The sequence below is a fragment of the Vidua chalybeata genome, chromosome 4 (genome assembly GCF_026979565.1).
Source record: "Vidua chalybeata isolate OUT-0048 chromosome 4, bVidCha1 merged haplotype, whole genome shotgun sequence".
NCBI lineage: Eukaryota > Metazoa > Chordata > Aves > Passeriformes > Viduidae > Vidua > Vidua chalybeata.
In genome coordinates, this window is record NC_071533.1 from 61,368,519 (window position 1) to 61,391,207 (window position 22,689).

The 22,689-nt window shown below is 39.0% G+C and overlaps 1 protein-coding gene across 2 annotated transcripts in view; it reads left to right on the top strand.

Annotated features, from left to right (window-relative positions):
* TBC1D14 (TBC1 domain family member 14) overlaps window positions 1–22,689 on the top strand; it is a 65,082-nt gene that overhangs the window by 25,865 nt on the left and 16,528 nt on the right. The window contains exons 1-9 of one of the 2 annotated variants that reach the window (XM_053940932.1): window positions 6,171–6,248; window positions 10,252–10,370; window positions 12,979–13,061; window positions 15,069–15,186; window positions 16,704–16,810; window positions 17,640–17,720; window positions 19,136–19,230; window positions 20,260–20,331; window positions 21,634–21,762. In XM_053940932.1, the coding sequence (XP_053796907.1) occupies window positions 6,246–6,248; window positions 10,252–10,370; window positions 12,979–13,061; window positions 15,069–15,186; window positions 16,704–16,810; window positions 17,640–17,720; window positions 19,136–19,230; window positions 20,260–20,331; window positions 21,634–21,762 (807 nt within the window). In that variant the 5' untranslated portion in view covers window positions 6,171–6,245. Of the gene's footprint in view, window positions 1–6,170; window positions 6,249–10,251; window positions 10,371–12,978; window positions 13,062–15,068; window positions 15,187–16,703; window positions 16,811–17,639; window positions 17,721–19,135; window positions 19,231–20,259; window positions 20,332–21,633; window positions 21,763–22,689 lie in introns of those variants that run through there. The other variant, XM_053940931.1, reaches the window with a different exon arrangement.

Here is a 22,689-nt window from a genome sequence, read left to right on the forward strand (position 1 = left end):
ATCCTAAAGAGGTGTAGCAGGCAGTATTGGAGGATAAGTATCTCCTTTCTTGAGTGAAGATATGAAGTAGAAGTATAAGCTTGCAGTTACAATGAGACCAGTTACAGTGCTGGTCTCTGCTGCAGGGTCTGTTTCAATGCTGGTGGTATGTTTTGGGGGAAGTGCAGTAACTTTGAAGTAGTTCTCTTTGTCTCAATAGGGACAGTTACTTTGTAGCCCAGGTTAATAATTAGCATTAATTGGAATATGAATGCTGATAGCACAAGATTATTTTTAAATGCAGGAAGCCACAAATTCATGGAAAAATGATCAACTTTCGAGTATCAGGTACACAACTCTTTCTAACCCCAAAATTTTAATTCTAGAGATTATAACTATTCATGACTGCTGATACATCAATGGAAGTTTGTTCTTATTTGTGTTAAGTAAGAATCCATCATGCAACTGGTATTTGTATGTCTTCCAGTGGTAATAGAAAGATACTTAAACACTTCTTTGTGTAGTCAGAAAACTTTTTTCCATGTAGTAACCTTCCACTGGCAGCACACAGGAGGCTCTCAGATTCCCCCCTCCCCTCATGGGTTTTTGAATGAAAATAGATGTCTGTAGAGAGCAAGCCTGGAAATAGCGCCACGTGCCTTTGGCTGTTGCATTGTACAAACACTTGGCAAAGCATTGCTGTGAAGCAGAGCTAGCAATAAATTTTTGAAAGCAGGTGTGTAGCCCCTAAATATTGTGTTGGAACTGCTTATTCTAACTGGAGACTGGAACATTTCCATTGCTGACACAATAAGAAGTGTTGAGAAAGCTTTGCTAGACTTCATTGTGCTAATTGTCTATTAAGCAGAAGCAAGCTCCTGAGAAACTTGACCCAAAGGTTTTCTTTGTCTATCTTCCAGTTTATACATACAGTTATACATCTTCCAGTTTATTTCATCTAAAATTAAAGAATGGGTGTAGATACAGGTTTTGAAAGGCTAACTCTTACTGTGCTCACTAGCTGCAACAAACAAAACTGATGTTCTTTAGCTCTGCAAAATCAATGGAGGTACTGTGTGTTACTGGAAACCCTGAAGATATGGTTGTAAGGATTTTGAAAAGCCAGACTGGTGCTTTTTCCTGAAGTGTCTTTCTGAAGGAAGACTAGCCAATTTTATGTTCTCATTCTCCTTCTTCCTCTGAGGATTCTTGATCCTATTTTTTATCTTGATTTTATTACAATTTTTTCATGCCTGTTAGTATTTTCACATAATTTTCTTGTGCTCTATTGAGAAGTGTCGCTTGACACTGAACAAAATTCAGTGGAAACAGCTTTATGAATATTAAAACTTGAAAATAGTCATCACTTTAAGCCACACTATGAAGGTATGTTGCCCTCCTTCAAATATTATATTTGTGTGTAGCTTTAAAAAACTACAATTTCTTCTTGTCAAGACTGAACTTTAAGTAGTGAAGATTATTGTATTCAAGAATATTTACATTTTGATACAGGTTTTTTTTTGTAAAATTAAACAAAGAATGCACAAGGTTCTGGCCAAGTGATGAGAAAAAATATGGTGCACACTTATTAGTAGGAGTACAAAAGAAACTTTTATAAGGCATATGAGAAATTGGCACCAGTAATGGCTTCAAAGGTAATTTCAGGGATCAGAGAAGCAAACATGGGTGGAAAAAACCACTCAGAGGTTTTAATGAAGTAGACCTCTTTCCTTATTTTTCTGTAATTTCCAAGGGTACACAAGCGTCAAACTTGAAAATGTCTGAGACCCTTAAAGATATCTGAGTCTTGATGAGGAAGCAGAAGGGAAATTAGCAGAGAGATTTGAAAATGGGGAGAAGTAGAATATGGTTAAAAGTATCAAGTGAAGTGCCTTTCCCTACACTAGTATGGTGTACATGCTGGACTCATGGAGCTAGAAACAAGTGTGCACATACTTACCTACAAAGACAACTGTTTGCAAACAAAACAGTGACTGTGTGCTGTGGAGGGTCTCTGAACAGCATAAAATACAAGTTGTGAATTGCAAAGTACGTGGCATTCCTGGGTGACTTTTGCACTGTGTTGAAGATTACAAGCATTGGTACTTGCAACTGATTTTAGAACTTGCAAGATGAAATGTGATATTCTTATGGCTCTTTTTCTCTATATCCTGGGGTTAACTTGGATTTTTGGCCATTTCAGAGTGGTGTTAGCATCAGGTTGATGTCGCTTGGAGACTCCTTTATTTTAGTGTCTCTTAGAATGAGGGAGACAGTTCTGACATGATCTTCAGCCACAATAAGAAGTGTGGAGACTAGATAGGAAAGGTAGGTTTTCTTCTGTAACATCAGCACTAATGTGAAATGTCAGAAGAAAAAGTTGCTGAGAGGTTATTTGGAGAAGGATATGATGCTGAGACTACACAGATAATTAAGGTGGAGAGATCAGTGAGTAGGCATACAGATGAAGTTATGTTTTCATATCCAGTGGAATTCCAGTTCCTGGAAGTAATGTTTATGCTGAATGCAGGTGTTTATAGTGTTTTAATCTGGCAGATGCTCACAAGAAACCAGCAGCAAAATAAAACAACCATTTAGCTTGTATTTTCTTGCTCAGACATTTCCCAGATGCTTGTCCTGTTGGAGGCCTTTCTTGCAGATGTTTCCATTTGATTAACACTGTAGTGTACCAGATAGTGTCAGTACCTAGGGAAATTGTGCACACGTTTGTATGTGCAGATTAAATTGTGTCCTTTGCAGTGTTCTAAGCAGGAGGGTGTTGTTTTTTTTGTTGCTACTGTGACTCATATTGGAGTCACTCGTAACATTACACTGCACAATCTGATTGAAGCTTTTGACAGTAAAAAGCTGTTCTTAAGCAACATGGTTCATGGTATGCTTTGTCTCTGAGTACTTCAAATATTTTCCTTCCTTTTTTTTTTTAATAAAGCATGTCACTCTATATAACCAAAACCCACTTAAATTATTTACATATAACGCAAATGAAATGTGAGCCCTGAGGGGTGAGAACCATCTGATACATAGCACGTTGAATGATTAGAGGCAACAGACTTCAGAACAGCAAGCTGGTATTCTTTCTTGGAAGAACTTACCTGGCCTTGTCTGTGCTTAGGTTTTAAATGTTCCTTAATCCAAATCTTGTTCAAAATATGATGTTATAGAAATATGTATATGGAAAAATTTTAAAATAGTCCAGTGGCTGGAGCACAGGACTGCAAAACAGAGGATGTTGCTTCTCACTCTATTGCTTTACTTGTAACTTTCTGTAAGATGTATGGATTATTTTATTCATTTAACTTTAGTGTGATTGTGTGGGATCACATCAGTTGCCAGCCCAGGTTGTGTATCCCCTATAATCTGAAAGGAAAAGTAGCTGCTTCCCAGAAGAAAAGAGGAAAATTTCAGAGCACTTGAAATTATGCCTACTAATAGTGTAAGGTTTTCCTGGCCATCTTATCTTTTACATTGCTTAGGCATTCCTAATTTGTAAAGTATGGAACAGAAGAATACTCTGGTACTAAAGATGAGAAAGATGTCCTGGTGGAAGATAAAACTTCATACATATGTTACTACCATCAAGTTCTGTCATATCATTGCTATCTTCTGCTCATATACTTTCTTTAATGTAGGAGGGTTAAACATATATGTATACACATACAGAGAGCTGTAAAGCAAGAAGGGCTGATGGTTTTTGAACCATTGATTATTTGTAGAGCATGGCAGATCACTAAAGTGTACAAATTGACCATGTAATTCTGATTTCTCAGGTTGTTAGATCAGTAACTAATAAATTAATTGCATTTCAGAATAGTTCTGTACTGGTTTTAAAGTTATATAAAAAGCTCCCTAAGAAATTGTTTGACAGTGTAATATCTGAACTCAGAAGTATGTATTCTTCATTAAGTTTTGAAGGATAGTCTCATAATCTGACCTTTACCTGAGGTTTCAATCTCCTTAAATTCTCTTTGATTATTGTATATATAAGGGTCCTTATTATTTTTACTTTATGGCCCGGTGCCATGTGAACAATCAGATCTGAGTTTCCCAGCCCAAAGATCACCACAAATTTCATGTTCTCGTAGTCCTGCTGCATATTCTTTCCTTTCCTTTCCTTTCCTTTCCTTTTCTTTCACGTTTACATTGCCCCACAGCAGGCATTGCAAAGTAACAAAAATAATGGAACAGAACAGAAGGTGTGGTTTTGGTGGTGTCATTTCCCCAGTCCAGCATATTGAAAGTCACATAGCTGTATAATGGTGGCACAGAAATGGTGTGAGGGGCCTGAAAGGGGTGGGGGGCAGTGAAGTGCTGGGTGTGCACCAGCTGAAATTTGTCTGGCAAACTATTTCATTTAGAAAAGGTAAAAGATTTCAGATAGCCATGCATTAGACAGTCATGAAACAGTGGAAGGGAACATTGAAGCACTGTTGAGGTAGTGGTAAGACTTAAAAACAGGAAAAAATAGTTTTCTTTTTACTTGTGCAATTCTAGTCCAGTTCTTATTTCATATGCTGGGTGAGGCCAGTGGAGAAAATAAAATGTAATTAAATCTTGTGCATAACCTGTTTAAGTAGTCTCAGGTACTGTTGTAAATGCAGCAATCTAAAAATAGTGACTGCTACCAAATGTAACATGTGGCCAGCTGTGTTTTGAGTTACAGAGTACTTCACTTTTTACCCTGTGTCGCCAGGCATCCCCCTCTCTCAAAGCACTGGCTTTGCAGAAGAGCTGCAATATAATTCCATTTGCAATGTGAAGGCACAGATATCTACTGCAGGAATACCACTGCCCACCCAAGGGTGCTCTTCCTCAGGAGCTGCTGTTTGCCTGTGTTAATAGCTATAACTTTACATGAATGGTTTTTTGATATGTGTGATAATTTTGTTTCAGATAGTTCATGAGAGAAAACATTAGCACTGGAACCAGTAGTGTTTTGCATGAGCTGTGTTGACTTGTGCTCTGACATGAGATGTTTGGATGGCAGGTGTCTGTAACTAATTGGCATTGGTGGGAATGGAGCCGAGAAACTGCTAAACAGTGAGCTGTTCTGTACTTGGCATCATATCGCTGTATCTGTGAAATAGATATGAAGTCACAGGTTGAAAACAATAGCTGATAAAACACCTAGCAATTCTGAGAAAATAATTTAACTTCTGCAAAGCCACTCTTTGAAAGCAGAATACTTAAGTGACTGCTTGTTTTCAGATCAGTCCTTGCTGATAATTTTGGGATTGAGGGTCAGACTTCGATAAAGATCATGAGCAATTCACCCTGTCAGCTGCAAACCACAGTCAGTGATACTTAAGAATATGAAATCCTTAGTACAGAGCTGAGAAAATGGCAACACTTGCAGGTCAATAGATAATATGTTAAAATGCAAGTCTACCAAAGATGAAGCCACAGCAACTTGGATGTCTCTACTGAGATAAATAACAGAGCATTTGGACAAAGAAAAATCAAGGTTGATATTCTATCTCGATTGCAGCAAAATATTTAGCAAGAGGTAATGTGTAAATTGTCTGAACTGTAGAAGAGATTTATATATCTATATCTTACAGCTCTGAGAGGTAGACAAAGCGTGAGCGGTACTGTGAAAAGATGTTTGTGCTGTAGGAAGTATTGCAGCACAACGCTGCTGCTGTTCCTTCCGCACTGATGTAGGGGTTGGTTAGTTTTAGCTGCTCTTGCACTTCGGACAGGTACCGAGGCTGTCTCAGCAAGGCACAGCAGCGGGACTCGGTACAAGCAAACGCAAACAAAAGCAAAAATCAGGGACGCCGGGAGGGGAAGCGGCAGTGTAGGAAACCAGTGGAGAGAGATGCCAGTGTTTGAGGAATGCAGCTGCGTCCTAAACCAGCACCCGTAATGCTGAGCTGACAAAGACTGCGGCTAATGCAGACGAGCTTGTGCGAGGCTTGGGCTGTCCATCATGGACCTGGATCTGCACCGGGCAGGGCAGGGCCGCCGGGGCGGCCCGGGAGGCGGAAAGCGTGTGCCAGGCGGTGCCGTGCGTGCCCAGGCAGCGCTGGGCGAGGCGGAGAGAAGCGATGGTGTGCGGCGGCTCCGCGGGTGATTAGCGCGGCTGGCGGGGCGGGGCGGCCGGGCCGGACCCACCCGCGGGAGGCGGCCCGGGCGGGGCGGGCGGCCCGCGAGGCCGTGCGGGCCGGGGCGGCGGGAGCCAGGCCCGCGGTGCGGGGCGGGCAATGGGGCTCCGGCGCCGCCGCCCGTGAGGGACCGCAGCGTTCATGGTGAGCGGAGCGAGGCAGCTGCGGGGCGCGGGGGTCGGGGCAGGCTGGATGGGCGGGTGCGGACTCGAACGCTTGTGGGTGAACCCGGCCTCGTCTGCTTCTCAGCCGCCTCACCGAGTCCGGGGGAGAACCAGCTAACCGGGAAGGGGATTCTCTTTGTGCGAGGCGGGGCTCCGCCGGGATGGAAGGCGGCAGCACAGCTCTGCCGGGTGTTCAGGGTGTCTGAGCATGGGGGCTGCAGGCTGTAATCCCGGCTGTGCCGGCCATCCCTCCTGCCCTGCCCTGCTGCCGCCCGTGGAGCCAGAGTCCCGCAGCCTGGCGTCCGCCGCTCCGGCACCCAGCATGAATATTTCATATTCGGCTCCGGCGGAAAGTGGCTGCCTTTAAACACGCAGGGCCAAAACAAGATGACCTTGATAGAGCAGCTTGTGTTATTGTACGTTCAGTTCTGCCGTGCTGCTGGTGCTTGGGGAAGCTTGGGGCGTGTGGGAAGTCCCACAGCGCTCTCCCGGGTAGAGCAGTTGGTCTTTCAGCGCTTGCCCCGTGTTCTAGAGGGTTATTTGCGTCTCTCGGAAGAGATCGTTGAGGATCCCTTTGTAGGTTGGCTTGTCTTTTTTGAAGAATCGCAGCGGATCACCACAGTCAGAGCTTCTTGCATCTTAACTGCAAAGCTGGCAGGTTCCACCCAGAAATAAACTTGGTTTCGGGAGGCGTGTTTCTGTGGGTTTTCTTTGTTTGGTTTGGTTTGGGATTGCTTTAATCTACAGCACGCTCTTAATAGAACATCTTCAAACCCTAATTCAGCTCTTGCGAACAGCTAAAGGTGAAACCTGGAAGAAAGCCTAAATGATCCCAGTGATAAGGCTGTATTTTAAATCATAAACAGTCAGCTCATCCTAAGTTGATCCTAAAATTAACTTGCAGCCGTATCAGGTTAGTAACCCGTAATTGCTGCATAGCACTTAAACTGATCCTGAATTATTTGTACCTGTGGGAGATTTGAGTCTGGTTTAAAATAAAAAGCTTAAAATGAGCTATTGTGTAGCTCGGCCTATTGCAATATGCCTGTATGTGCAAATGCTTGCTCAGTCAGCAGATACTCTTAATATGAGTTTGTGGAGGCTTCAGTGTTCTTCATTGCTGTATCATACATTGTGCTCTGAAATTGCATTCTCATTGGAGTAAAAGATAATTTTCATGAGCTTTTGTTTTCTGTGAATTTTGGTGTGTTTGGTTTTTGTGGGTTTTTTGAGGGGGGGAACTGGGATGGGCAGTTTTGTTTGGTTGATTTTTTTAAATTTTCCCTTAATAAAAACCAGTCTTGTAGATAATATCACAAGAGGACATTTTTATTCTTTTTTGGCTACCACTGAAAAGGATGAAATTGGTACAAAGGAATCATACTTGTAATCTGATCAAGTGTGCCACTCCCATTTTTGTGCTGGTCTGGCTTTTTTACTGTAGGGTAGTGCTGAGTAGAGCTCCAGTGAAAACTTGCTGAAATGCAGGGTGGGCTTTGGCTCTTCTGAGAGGTTTGCGTAGTTGCACTGATGTGCTGATACTGTAACTAGCCATCCATATTTAGAAATAGAACATTTTCTTAATCAAGAAATTCTTGTAAGGAGATGCGTAGTGCTGATCTGGAGAACTTTGTGCTTAGCTGAAAGGGATTTCCAAATCAATTTGGGTGTTCAGAATAAATTCCCATTGCAGCCCAGTGTGGACATTATTTTCTCACTTTCCAAAAGCACTTTTGCACTCCAGTTGGCTTTCAGTGAAAGAAGACCCTGAATATAATTTTCATAAGTCAAAATTAAGCAGCTTTTTTGGAATTTCTGTTTAATAAACATTGGGTGCATATGTTTTAATATCAAATTCTAAGATTCTTTAGGGAGTCAGAGAGGTTAATATTTGACTGTGTTAATTTGTGAAAAAGGACTCCAAAAATCAGTCTCTGATGTGAGAGAAAGAAAAGCCATTTACTTCATTCCTATCAGTACAGCAGATTTACTCTGCAGCTGGTGCAGCTGAAGCCCATTATGATGGTGCACTTACACACTGGTCACTCTCAGTTGTTTGCTGGTGCAAGTGATCAGTGTAAGCCTGTGCTTTCTGAATATGCTTTCTATCTCAATACCTTTTTTTATAGTATTATCTTGCTTATTTTGTTTCTGGAGGTCTTTTTAGTGAATGGCTTTGTCAGTATGAGCACTGTCCCTTTACTTGACAAAGCTAAGTACTAGTCCACAGTTTAAATGCATTTTCCTTAGTTCTTTTCCTTGTTTTCAAGGAAAACATTATGTCATGCATAGCAGTATTAGCTGGTATTAATGAGCCAGACATTCCAAATTCATGACCATGTTTTTCCCATTACAGCAATGTAGTCATCATAGGATTGATTGTTGAGGCAATGCCCAGTTAATAGACAAGGAAAAACAGGGATTTTCTGTGTCCTGAGGGCTGCACAGACCTCAGGACTCCCATGAGTCCCACGGAAGTAGTTTGTACTAGGATTGAACTGTACAACACAGAATAGAAGACCAGGGCTGTGTTGGTCCACATTCATTGCATCATGTCTTGTTTTCATTCATCCCCTTTTTAAGGTGTGATTGGAGACAGCCGTTCTGGAAGGGATGGATCCTGATTTAGTTGCTGAATGAACCTCATTGTGTTGGAAATGTCCTATTTATTGCCCAAGGAAGTTTTGATGAGAGGTTAGGTTGAGAGAAAGAAGCAGTACCATCTGAGGAACGCTTTTGCTAGCAGGAAAAGGTCTATGGCTGGAGCACTCTTCGTAGTGCTCATTGATAGTGTACATTTGTGTTTTTCTAAATTTTATTTTAATAGAAATGGTATAAAAAAAGCTGTGCATTAAAGTCTTTGAGTTTTGGAAGTGGCAAGAATTATTGTAAAGTTGAATGTAGAAGTAACTACATATAATGTGGATGTGATTTTTCCTTAGGACTGTTTGACCATGTAGTTTGTGTATCACTGATACTTTGCATATTGTGTAAAGGTTGTTTTATTCCATTGAGTCATGGTTTTAGTATGCATTCTTTTAAACTAGTGTTTGTAGGAAAAGTAAAAATAGAATGGTACCTGAATGCCAAGTCTTTTCCTTTAGGTCAGGGTGATGTAGTAATTAAGGGTAGAAGGACCTCTTGAGGGGCGAACTCTCCTCTCAGGACAGAGTCTGATTAAACCAGGTTCTCAGGACTCATCCACTGGAGCTTTGAATGCATTCAAGGTTGGGAGTTCTGTCACATCTCAGGCAACTTGTCCCAGTGCTCCTCCTCTCCCTACAAAGCCTTTTCCTCTGGAGGCTGAGCAAGCCTGGTTCTCTTGGCCTCTCTTCATATGGCACTTGCTCCACATCCTGACATCTCGATGCCTCTTTGCTAGTCTTGCTCCAGTGTGTCAGTGTCTGCTTACAGACACAGGTTAACATGTTATGCTCTATTGTGATTTAGGATTGTCCAAGGCATTGTACCAAGTGTGGACTTTCTGTCTAACACTTATTTTAACCTTTTCTTCTCTCCCCATTGTTGAGCTGTTGCATATGAAAACAGCTTGCATAGGACAAATCTTACAATTAGATTTTAAGACATGGAGTTTGTGGTAATTTTTAACTTCCGTTTCAAAACCATGTAAATAAAAAATTTTTTAATCTGTCCTATTTTTGTACCTCAGATAGTGTCTGCTGTTTGTAAACTCCTTCTTAGTAACACTTTGTAAAAGCAGGCTGTCAGCCAGAGGCACTTAAGATGTTTTACAAACAGAAAGAATGGAAAAAAAACCCATCAAGATTCACTCCTGAACATAAATTTTGTCAGTGTTTTCGGTGTTGAGGTAGCTCTAGTTGAAAAGCTTCAAAGGGACTGCAGTAGGGCTGAGATGTGAAAGCATTGTCTTGAAAAATTTTGTAGATTCCTTTTTAAATTCTGAAGTGTATCATTTCGGTGCTCTCCACTCTTGTACGTTTCCTTGTCTTTTTCTTCTCTAGGAATATGAAGAAAAAACTGGACGAGCTCAGAGACCACTGTCTCCTAAACAAAGTGTGAGGAAGAATCTTGATTTTGAACCACTCTCCACTACAGCACTTATTTTAGAGGACCGACCAGCGTAAGTTTTGGAAGTGCCACAGTGAAGGTCTCTTTAAAACCTAACAAGTATTTTCTAACTCAGTGTATTTGCTTACTCTAACTTCAACAGATAATTCAAAATCTAAAGTAGATATTTTTTTTCAGACTTATGAATATGAAATTGGGTGATTATGATAAAAATTATTCAAACAGAAGGAACTTTATTTTATAACAAAAGCAATGGCTTTTTGTGAAGCCACAAAGGATAGCAGAGCTTTCATTTTGAGTAATTCTACCTCCTAATCATGATTAAGGGATTTTTATTTTACATGAGATAACCTAAGCATAAAAACAAAGTTGGTATATGCTAAAGAAATTGAGAAGCAAGAATAGAGTGTCCTGTTTACACAGAGAAAGACCACACCTCCATAAATAATGAAATAGTATAGTGATTGCTCTGCAGTGAGTTCAGCATCACATTTTAAGGGTTGTCAAGCACTTGATGAGTTGTTTCATACCTTTTACTGCAAGGAGATTTTTGCATATGCAAACTGACTGCAAAGCAATTTACTGGCAGCTGCTTTACCGTGTTTTTCTCTTGAATTACACAATTTCAGTCATGCTTAGTCAGTTTCTGATTATGAATGAGCTGGCTTTATGGGCATGACATCTGCATTTTTAGTATAACTGTGCATTGGTGTGAAGAACTGGCATAACATAGATCTGTGTTTTTGTCAACAAACCTGTGTGAAAAATGCTCATATCAAAGTAGTCTAATTGTAGGGTTACTTAAGGAACTTTCTGACTTGGCTGATGGACCATGTGGCAAGACATTGGGAGATGTAGAAAAATGTAAAGAGGGATTATTTGTTATAGCAGGCTTTATTACATACAACTGGAAACAAAATGTACTAGCTTATCTATGTATTTAAAACCTGTCTGTTAAAAATCTCTTTTTTGTGGGATAATCTGAGTAGTACAGTGTTCAGACGGATGGAGTTAGTGTTACATTGCAGAAGAATGTTCACATTTTGCATTCTTTCCTACTGTTGATGGAGTGAGGAACTTGTAGCAGAAAGGTATTTTTAAAATTGAAGACAGTTGAAGCATCACTTCTTTCGTCTAATGGGAAAACTGCTCTGGACAGCAATGCTGTCATCTGACTCTTACTAAGGAATTTTTTTTTAATTGTTTACCTACACTTTGTATACTATTTTTTTATGATTACTTATTAGTCTTTGAGTAGTTTCCTTTTTAAGACTTCAGGCAGAAAAGTGGAGTGAGATTATTTTTTTTCAAAATACCTGTTGTTGATTTCACACTCATTTGTAGGACTTAGGTAAAACTTCACAGTAAAAAATCAATAAATATTCCATACTGCCTCTAGCTTCAACTGGAAAAAGCATTAGTTGAGTTTTAATAGATACTAAACACCATCTCACGTGTATGTTGGCAATGTTAAGACATAGAGCCAATAATTTGTGTGGTAGAATTTAAGTTAGCAATACTTGACTTCTTTCATCTGGTTTTCCTTTCCAAACTTCCCCTAACTTAAATAATTTATAAAGATTTGGATTTAAAGAAAAAGATGCAGATCAATTTACCGAAGTGAAGCTGGAAAAAGACTAGATTGGTCTCTCTGGTTAACAAACCAACATTTCACCAAAATAAAAATTTACTTTTGTTTTTCTACTAAGGATTTTGATTTGGGAAAATACTCATGGGCCTGTATCACATGCTTATGTGTACATTACAGGCACTGTGTTTACATGAATAGTAATGCATGCTAACTGTTAATGGTGTTGGGGGCTGTCAGCTGCCTGATGTGTGACACCTTACAGGAACATGAAAGTGAATTTTTGCATAGCTTTTCTATTAACCAAAGATATAAACCGTTCTAGGAATAAAATACAGTGTTCTACAATACAGAAGAACAAAATAGTTAGTCATTTCCTGTTTTGATGTTTTGCTGATCCTGAAGTTTTAAGAGATATGTATGGTTATGTTAATTACAAATATGATTAGCTGAAAGGTCATGTGTTCCAACATATGAACACATGCATTTGTATAGCAGAGCCTTAATCACAAATCAGAATGCTTTGTTATTATTAATAAATGGAGAATATTGAGGAGGACTTCAGTGCCACTTGTTGCTCTAGAAGAGAGGGAAAGGAGTTAAGTCTTTAAAATAGAAATGGGGCTTCAGAGAGCAGAGGGGAAAAGGCTGGGTTAGGGAGTCATTATGTGTGGGTAAAGAAAGTTGTGGATGTAACTCTTAAACAAGGTGAACAGTAAAAAGAGTACAGTCCTATATTTTACCAGTTCAAATCCAAAACGGCCAGCTTTGTATATACCAGTATATTCTCTTTATGAAGATCACTCTGTGGATTCAGTTGGTTTAATAATAAAAATGCTGAAATTACCAAATGTAAGGAAATTACTCAGCGTATTTTGTGTATAAACGTAGTCATAGCTGGTCGGTGTTCTTCCCTTCTGCTGACTCTGGCAAAAAAATGATTCTTTCCAAGGATCTGTTGTTCTGCTCTTTGACTGGATATTTTGACAGGAAGCAGAGTGTGCTTTGTGTTTAGAAGTGTCTAGAATTTTATTTAGACAGTCATGCCAACTGTAAATATTATTTTTTTTAGGAACCTTCCTGCAAAACCAGCAGAAGAAGCTCAGAAACATAGGCAACAGTACGAAGAAATGGTGGTTCAAGCAAAAAAAAGAGGTGATGGAATTTCTTGTCTTCAGAGGAGAAAAGTATAGGGGTGTTTCTAAACCTGGAATGCACTTGTGTGTCAGTCTGTTGCTCTGTAATGTGAGGGATCTCTGCTTCCTCTTGAAGAAGGATCACTCCCAAGAGAGAGGAGCAAAGGTCATTTTGTAGAAAAGCACAGCCCCAAGCTGAAAAGAAAATGGTCCTAGAATCCAGCAGGAAATAATTTTTCAATCCATAACTCTTAAATGAGTGACATCTATTTGTGGGCTTAAAAATGCAGTAATATATTGAAGTCAATTGTTGATCAAATTAGTGAAGACTGGACTTAAAACTGCAGGATATTTGTCAGTTTTATGCTGGAAGCAACCTGTTCAGACTGTAGTACATAATTTTCCACATAGGAAAATGTGTGCAGTTATGTTCATTTGATAATCACTTACTTAAAATTTACAGCTTTCTCAAGGATTTGCTCATAATTTCTTGATATTTTTCACAGAAGTGTCTTAGTAACACTGTACCATGGACAGGAGGTAGAGGTGATGGTTGTGGTTTCTTTTGGCTGATATTTTTGACCATCTGGGTTTTCTAATTAAAAATAAGCACTGCAATAATAATTCAGACTTGGGTTTTGCATCCAGTGGGAGCTACTGGAAATATTTTTTTCCAGCTGGCCAGACCCTTGAACCATATGAAACAGGGAAAAGGGTATATGAACACAGGACTTACTTGGATTCTGCAGTTGACACATTAATAGAAGTATCCTCTTGTGATTTTGAACATCATATACCCACCAGTGAGGTTCTAACTTCATGTGACTCCTGTTCAATATATCTGCTACTGTATGTGTAATCTAAAGGAATTTCTCTGTTCTTTCTTTGCATGTAGGGTGGGTGGCTTGGGGAAAATGGGATGACTGTTAGGTGATGGACCAGGTCCTTGTGCTGTCTTCACTGAAATGGAGTATGTCATTCTGTCCAGATAAATACCGAGACAAACCCATTTTCCCTAAAGCCACTCCAGATGAGCAGCTTTGCAGAGCGATACATTGTCAAGAGGTCAGGAGATCAAAGACTATAAACACCCTCTTGTTGGTTAGAGAAAAATTGAAAGCCTGCATTTCAGCAGGCTTGAAAAGAGCTTGTATCAAAGCTGAAAACATTATTAGGCAGTTGCTATGGTTCTGCTCAGGCACAGCTTCTGTGGGGCTTTAAAGTGGATCCATCAGGTAAAATGTGTCCATTCCAAAGACCTTGTTCATGGGTCTGCTGTTCTTCAGTGAGTTCTGCTTGTCAGGTGAGCACCTCCTCATACTGTAGGCGGCATGTGAATGCACACCCATGTCCTGCTGTAGAGACTGTCTGCATTTGTCTAACAAATTTTCCAGTAGTAAAAGCAGTAATTGATAATGCAGGAAGACATATTGAGTGATAACTTAGAACTGCAAAATACATCTAAACTGGACATGAAATATGTTTTCTTGTTAGTGAAGTAAAGGCTTCCATTTGGGATGTGTAACATTTAGATTCTCCATACGTGAAGTAGCATCAAAAATGTGGCACTTGTGATTTCTTGACAATATACCTAAATTGTAATAGAACAATGAAAACAAAATAAAAATTTGTATTCATTTGGCCTGTAGTTTTGAGTCTGCTATAAAAGGGGTGGGACTTTATTAGGAAATACTCTGACCTGTTCTACTAGGTGAGGCTGTTAGCTGTCTGAAGTGTTAATTCAAAGTTAATAGTGTGGTTAGATTTGAAGAGTCAAAGAAGTCATACATTATCCAATTCCCCTTGTCCCATCTGTGGAAAATGAAACTTACCGTTCCAGTTAGTTCTTTATTTGCATTTGCAGTCACTGCTCAGCTTGCTGTGTGCTTGGGAATTTTTCAGAATTCGAGCAGTCCACTGTACTTCAGGGTGAACACAATGTGCTTTATGTGGTTGCATAGCCATGACTAACTGAATATTTAGTTTCTGGTTTTCTTAACTTAGAAAGGAAATTCCTTTTTTGCAGAGCTTAAAGAAGCCCAGAAGAGAAAGAAACAACTGGAAGAACGCTGTAAACTGGAAGACAGCATTGGCAATGCTGTTTTAACTTGGAACAATGAAATCTTACCCAACTGGGAAACTATGTAAGACAGTATGTTATATTGAGTTTTAATTTAAAATTACAGGCTATATCCTGAAGAGAAGTTGCAAAGTTAGGAAGCCTAAATTTTAAATGGTCCTGGAAGCTTTTGTTAGAACATCATTCTTGAACAGCTACAAAAGAAATAAGCAACATCTTTATTTCTGCAAGGTGGTTGGAAGTGATGCAGTGCTGAGTCTTACTACTTGTCTTTAATGAAGGCTGAAGATACTCAGAAACTGTGAAGCACTGAGGAGTGATCTGTGGTAGAGGATGTAAAAGCATAAGGCATAGTACTTGAACATCATCCATTTATCAGAAATGGGCTTTCCTTGACTGAGCTGTTAATGTAATATCAGTGTAGATTGAGGTATGTAAATGGTTTATGAAGCCTCTTTTAATTCTAGAATGGTGTACATGCTGGAATAATCAAATGATGGAAAAGAGAAATAGGGGAAAAGTTATTTATATTAAGTGCTAGAAGATTTCCTTCAAAGTCATGGCACAGGCAGTTGATAAATTACCTTGGTGGTCTTTGCTAGTCATATAAAAAAAAAAAAACAGCCCCCAGCACTCCAAATACAACCACCACAACAACATAAATTATAAACCAACAGCACTCAGAAGTGCAATTTGCTTAACAATGGAATTCAGTTATCCTGAGACTATGTATTAAATAGATGGACAGAATTTGTTGGAAAATGTGTTTCTGGAGGACTGGAGTATAATAAGCTAAATCTAAACAAATTGTCTTCAGTATTTAAAGATACATCTGCCATGGTTGCTGTAAAAATTAGGTCACCTTTTCCTTTATTGGTTTATAAATGCAGAATTTCCCCAATGTATTCACTGTTTTACATTTTAGTTTTTGGAATCTGCTGAAAGATAAATGGATTATTGTGGTTTTACTGCTTTTCATTGGTGCTTAGGTGCTATTTTGTTCCTCCTCCTGGGCTCTCAGTTTGCTGAATATCAGCTGCATCTATTTCAAAGCCTGTTTTCTGTTAAAATGTCTTTCAAGCTCCCAGCTAAAAGTTAATCATTGTCACATCTTCATGCATTTTTTCCAGAGGCACAGAACTACAAAGATAGGTGGGAAGCTGCATGTCTTTGCACAGCAGGGTGATGACAGAGGATAGACTTCCATAACTTGTTCCTGTATTTAGTCTTTCATGGAGCTGTCCAGTCTTTAGCATAGGCAGTGGCATAGGTGTGGACTTCCTTTCCATTTGTTTACTTTTTCCCTATGATTTTTGCTAATCAAGTGTGGCTGCAGATTATTCATATTGGGATTGCTGTGCTTCTGTCAATATAAAGCCGTTACATTGGAAGGAAGAAAGATTTCCTTTGCAGTTCAAAGCAAAATAGTACTAAAGAATGGGTATGTGCAAATTGTATTTTACTTCTTGGGCCGTTGATGTTCATTTTGGTTTGAATCCCATCAGCAGCGATAGGATGATATATTTGCAATTCAGCTGGCAACAAAATATTTCTTAGAATAACCTGTTTTACTTTAAACAGGTGTTGTTCACGTAAAGTCCGAGAGCTGTGGTGGCAGGGCATTCCACCGAGCGTGAGAGGCAAAGTCTGGAGCTTGGCAATTGGAAACGAGTTAAACATCACCCATGGTGAGGCTGCTGTCTTGTCGACATTTCTTACAAAGTGAAATAGCAAGGGGACATTCTTGTATCTGTTGTGGTGTGGGTGTGAGGAAATGTTATCTAGTTACGCTTTTTTTGAGCTGCATTGATGTGTTTTGTTCAAAAATAGTGTCTTTTAATCTTGTAGCTGTTCTAGGACTGCTGCTGTAATTGTTTCTGAGTATTGCTGTCACTGTGTCTTGCTTTGATGTTGGATGGAGATGGTCAGAACTAGTGACACAACTTTTTTTTCTTTTTGAAACATAAAATTGTTGTTAATTTTGAAATGCATATGAATATGTGTATAGTGTGCTTCCTTTGATTTGAAGTAAGACAACAGGTTTATAAGAAATTAACAGACCGGCAAGATTTGTACTTTGATTTGTGAAAATAGAAATAATCTATTACTTCTGAGTACAGAAAAATTCAGCTCTGAAAGACTAACTTATGTAATTAATTCCAGCATGGAAATGTGGTAGACTGCCTGTGTACTCCTGCTGTATTGTGCTGCTTTTCTGTGCATTATTTAGTTACCTGACATAATTTGCTAGACCTTCCTAATTATCCATTCAGACTGTAGTTTTGAACATCAGTATTCTGCAAGAAAAAGCAAATATTTGAATGTAAAATGCAGTTTAGATTGCCTTTCCTTTTCACTTAATATGAAGTTAGAGGTGAGTGGAGCACGGCTTCCAAAACTTTAACTCAGAAGTTCTGCTACCGTTAATGCCTAGGGCAGCATTGCCCATGTGGTGGGTGGTTAGTGGACATAAACATGTTCAAATAGTGGACTTGGTTATGTGTTTTTCTTTTCCAGAACTGTATGATATTTGCCTGGCTCGTGCCAAAGAGAAGTGGCGATCACTTAGTACAGGAGGGCCTGAAGTAGAATGTGAAGGTATGCTTTTTGTAAATGATTTCAGCTGTGTTACAGAATAAGACATTTTATAGACTAGTTCCTTCAAATCAAATCACATATTTTAAACAACAACAACAAAAAAACAGCTATAAAGTTGTGTCCTGGTAAAAAGAAAATGTCTTTTTGTGAAAGCAAGGAATAGCTGCATTTTTCTCAATGAAATTCTGGTGTAGTACAAAACACAATTGTTCAAGCTTTTTTTTTAATAAACAATCTCTGGGTGCAGTTCTTACTTTGAAGCAAATATGTAGTAAAACTACAAATAGTAGTTTGGGGATTATCACTGGAATTGCAACACTAAAATACTTTTCTGCATCTATAATTTTGGGATTGCGACTCAGGTTAGAGCAGAAAATTGCATTTTAGTCCCTTATTGCAACTTTGAGCTGAAGTCATTGGTGTTTTTCAGAGAGCAGCAGGTGTTTTTTTTTTTTGCAGATGAAGTAGTTTGAGATTTACTAATTGAAAAAGTTGACTGGTTTTGAGAGATTAGGAAACTACATGCAAATGACTGAAATTGCCTTCAGTAAGTAATTATACTGAACAGAGGAAAAAGAAAAGGACAACATTACGTATTGGCATTTATAAGCAGAAAAATATTTTTGATTGGAAATTCCCACTTTGTTACCTTGAGGGTGTTTGTATCTTAAATAAGATAACACCTAGTATGTTTCCAGCTTCCTCTTGCGCTTTATTTTCTGGAGTGTAGATGCTTATGTGATTGATGCTCATTGTCTATTGACAGCTTATTCAGTAAACAGCAGTAGGTAATTCCCAACTAGACAGAACAGACAATAACAATAAGACATCTTGATTCCAGAATGAAGACTAATGCGATAGAAATATACTTGGTACAGGATCTGTTTCAGTTATGGAGAGTGTATTATAGTATCAGTTACAAGATCTACAAAGGCTAAATAAACATGAAGCTGAAAGGAGAGCTTTCACAGTAGAAGAGATAGGTGGCATCCATCACAGGCTGCCGCTTTAGGACTTCCCTCTTCCACCACAGCTTTTTCACAGAGGCAGCTACTTTGGCATCCACTGGGAAGCCTTGGTGGTGGTGAGGGGTCACAAGTTAACAGGCTTGTATCTGTCCAATGACTTGTCAGCAGATACAGGAAAAGTGCCTGACCTGCCTTGCCCTGTATTTTTCCCCACTTCACTTCAAAACCTATTGAGGGTCACTGGGCACTGTAGGGTTCTCTAGGTCAGGATGTACTTTCTGCTGAGCCTGTCTGCTGAACTGGGGAATTGTTCTGTCTGTAGCCTTATTCCCTAGAATTCACATCAAAATACATGAATTGTGCAAAACATAAACCTTGCTGGAAAAAAAAAAAGGGTGAACGTTCACTGCATGTTTGTAATAAATGTAGTAACTTTGGCTTTTGCAGATGCTGGGTTTTCTGCAGCTGACAGGGAAGCAAGCTTGGAGTTAATAAAACTGGATATCTCAAGAACATTTCCTAGTCTCTGTATATTCCAACAAGTAAGCAATGTTAACTTTTTGTCTTGGTGTGTTGGGGAAATCAAGTTTACATAATCTGGCCTGTCCCTTGGTTGGAACAGGCCGTTGAGTTCTGAAGGAGCATGCATCTTGAGAGGATGAAGTTCCTAGAGATTTTGGAAAACTAGAAATAATCTAGAGGAGAGTAACATCAAGGTACATAGAAAACCCCAAACTGTTTGGTAATCATTATGATTTATCTAATATAGTTCATGCTGGTTTCTATTTGATGAAGTGATGCAAGTGACTGTTCCAAAGTCAGTGAAATCGACACTGCTGGTTATAAATACACAGTGAGAGAGAACATCTGAAACAAATGGGACTTGTTGGCCTTTTTTTAGCTTGATACAAAACTGATTTGGCTTGTATGGTTTTAGTGTGCTTTAGTGACTCAGGTTAATCAGATTTTGTCCTTTTATGCACAGATTTCAGCAGCTCTATAAAAGGTTCAGATTGTGATAAATCAACATTTTTAGGCAAAAAACTTCTCAATTTGGAAATTCTCAATCATTTACAGTACTCAGTGTAAGATATGGCAGTTGTTAGTAGTCAGCAATGTGAAATTCTTTTTAGCTGTACATGTTTTTCTCAATATGCTCTTTCCGTGTTATGGCATATTATTATTTTGAGTGTTTTCTTCATGGTTGACTTTTGCCTCCAGTCTCAGACAATTACGTGGTTTGCATTATTGTTCTACTGCCTTGGCACTATTGCCAGACTGCTGCTGGCCTGTAAGGAATCTCTTAGGCTTGCATTCCTACTGTATAAGTATTTAATATCTAATCAATGTATTGGATGAACTGTATGTATTTATAATAAATGGGGTTTGAGAGTTGTTTCATTCTGTTAAAGCTAAAATTATTTGGAATGGTTCAGCTGTTCTAAGCTACATTGGGAAAGAGTATTACTGCTACTTTGTCAGCAGTAATAGAGACCATATGTAGCACTGAAGTTTTTTTAACATGCTTGTTGTATAATCAGATGTATTGTGCTGTTTTTGTTTAATTATAGGGTGGTCCTTACCATGACACGTTGCACAGTATTTTAGGAGCCTATACTTGTTACAGACCTGATGTAGGCTATGTAAGTGAAGAATTTATTTTTCAGGAGTGGGGAGGGAGATATTTCTTAAAAGGAGGAAGGATTTTATTAATTAGTCATTTTTAGACCTGTATTAAATGGTTTGGAGTGGGGGGGGGGAGGGTTGTGTGTGCTTTTTTCTATTCCAGTACATCCTTGAGAAATGTGTATAACACTTATTTTGCTGGATTTAAGCTTTTTACAGGTTAACTAATTGGAAAATCCATATTTGTACTGAAGAATACATAATTTGAAAATTGGAATCAAAGACAAGGTGTAGTTATGTCCTTATTGTTAGTACCAGTCTTACTGAGACTGCTGTTGAATTGAAATGATTGTCATTTCTGTGCCATAGCACTGTGAGTTTCTCGACCAGTCTCTAGAGCAACGCTCATTGAAGCTACATGAGCTCAATCATAGTATTTGAAGTAGTGATTATGAGAGGTCTGAGTGAATTTCATTTAGTCTCTGTATGCAGAGCAGGGTTATACAGAGAGGTTTCTTCTTTATTGTGGAGCAGTTTTAGACAAGGCAAGTGGAGAGAGGTGATGTTCCTATTTTGTAGATAGTACAAAATGCTTGGCAAGAGCTGCTGAACATGACTGCTGGGAAATGAGACAAAGGGCAGATCAGCTGCTGTGCCTCATATGGTACAGCAACACCCTGTTGTGTTGGGAAGGATCCTGTTCCTCAGGTTTGCAGGGATGACAATCACACCTTGCTCCACATGACTCGCAATGGCAGCACTGCACCCTCCGGGTGAGAGAGGTTTGCCTGGATTCCACAACAGACTTTGTAGAGAAAGGGAACAATATAATGAGCTTATGGTAAATGAAACAAGAGTATAATCTTAGAGTTTTGTTTATTAAATGAATCAGTGCAGTTGTTTTTAACTGCTGGTAATTTATTGAAAAACAAAAGTACAGGCTTTGTCTCTAGAGTTCAAGTTCAGCTTTCCTCAAATAAGGATCGAGATGACCCATCCCTGGGAGAAAAGAGATTACTTTGAAACACCTTATTGTTCAAAAAAATCTTTATTCTGTATATTTGAGAGTGTTGTCAACCTAGCCTATCCTAGGAGTTCAACTTGGAGTCTTTGAAAGAAGACAACAGGAGAATTGTTAGCTTCCATGCACTGAACATGTGATATCAAGGGGCATGTGGGTTAAAAAGTCCTGCTTTTCTGAGCATTTCTCAAGATGCAGCAGCTCAGTGAGTGCATCAAATACTAGTGAGCATGAGGACAAAATGAGGCAATATAATAATAGAGTTACTGGTAAAGGGTAACACTTCTTCTTTCTTCAGGTGCAGGGCATGTCGTTCATAGCAGCTGTATTGATCTTGAACTTGGATACTGCAGATGCCTTCATTGCTTTTTCTAACCTTTTAAATAAGCCCTGTCAGATGGCATTTTTCCGTGTGGACCATGGCCTTGTAAGTATGCAAAAAAACCTGTAATCAACATGCTGTGGATAACGTGTAGAAAAAGTTTTAAAAAATAAAAAATTATTATTTCAGTGGCTTGGGAAAGAAATCAGAATTTATTTTAAATCAACACACTTTACAAGCAAAAAAAAAAAAAACCAACACACATATGCAGAATCCGTCAAAAAATTCAAACCCAACCAAAGATCATCCTATCAACCTTTTTGAACAAGACGTGAATGAAATCATTGAGTAGCTATTTTATAATGCTCAGAGAATAGCTATGAGAATATTACTGTAGGTGGTTTTCAACAATGCTGCAGTTGAAAGCTGAAAGCACCTTGATAAAAGTGTCTTGAAAGTACTTTTTATCATAGGCTAATAGGTTGCTAAAAACAGACTGTTGCAGGGAGAAGCAGATTTTCCATATCTTCCTGTAGCAGCTGTGTTTGAGTCCCACAGGCTGCTTTCCAGAGAAAGAAACCTCTCACCCCTCAAGTTTTCACTGGGAGCTGATTGCCTCATTTTCTCTAGAGTCTCTGAAATTCCATGTCAGCAGGTACACCAGCAAAATAAGACACATCTCCTCAAATGTGGTTTTAATTTACTTTAAAGGTATTTTTGTGTAAAATATATGGCATTCTGTATTTCTTTCTCACCTCTTAGCACTGTGAAAATAGGATCTGCCTCTTAAGAGTTCAAATGTAAGAAAACAAGAGAATGGATGATGACAACAGTCACTGTTGTTGCTTAAAAAGTAGACACTAGAAATCTTATCAGTATTCCTGCTGGAAAAGTATTCCCTGTTCAGTCCCTGAATTTCATCAGTTGTAAATACCATAGGAAAATGTGCCACAGGGCAGACAGCATTGCTAGGAGCAGGATCAGCTATCTCCATTACAGTACTTGGAAAGGAGGACATGCTCATGTATTCAG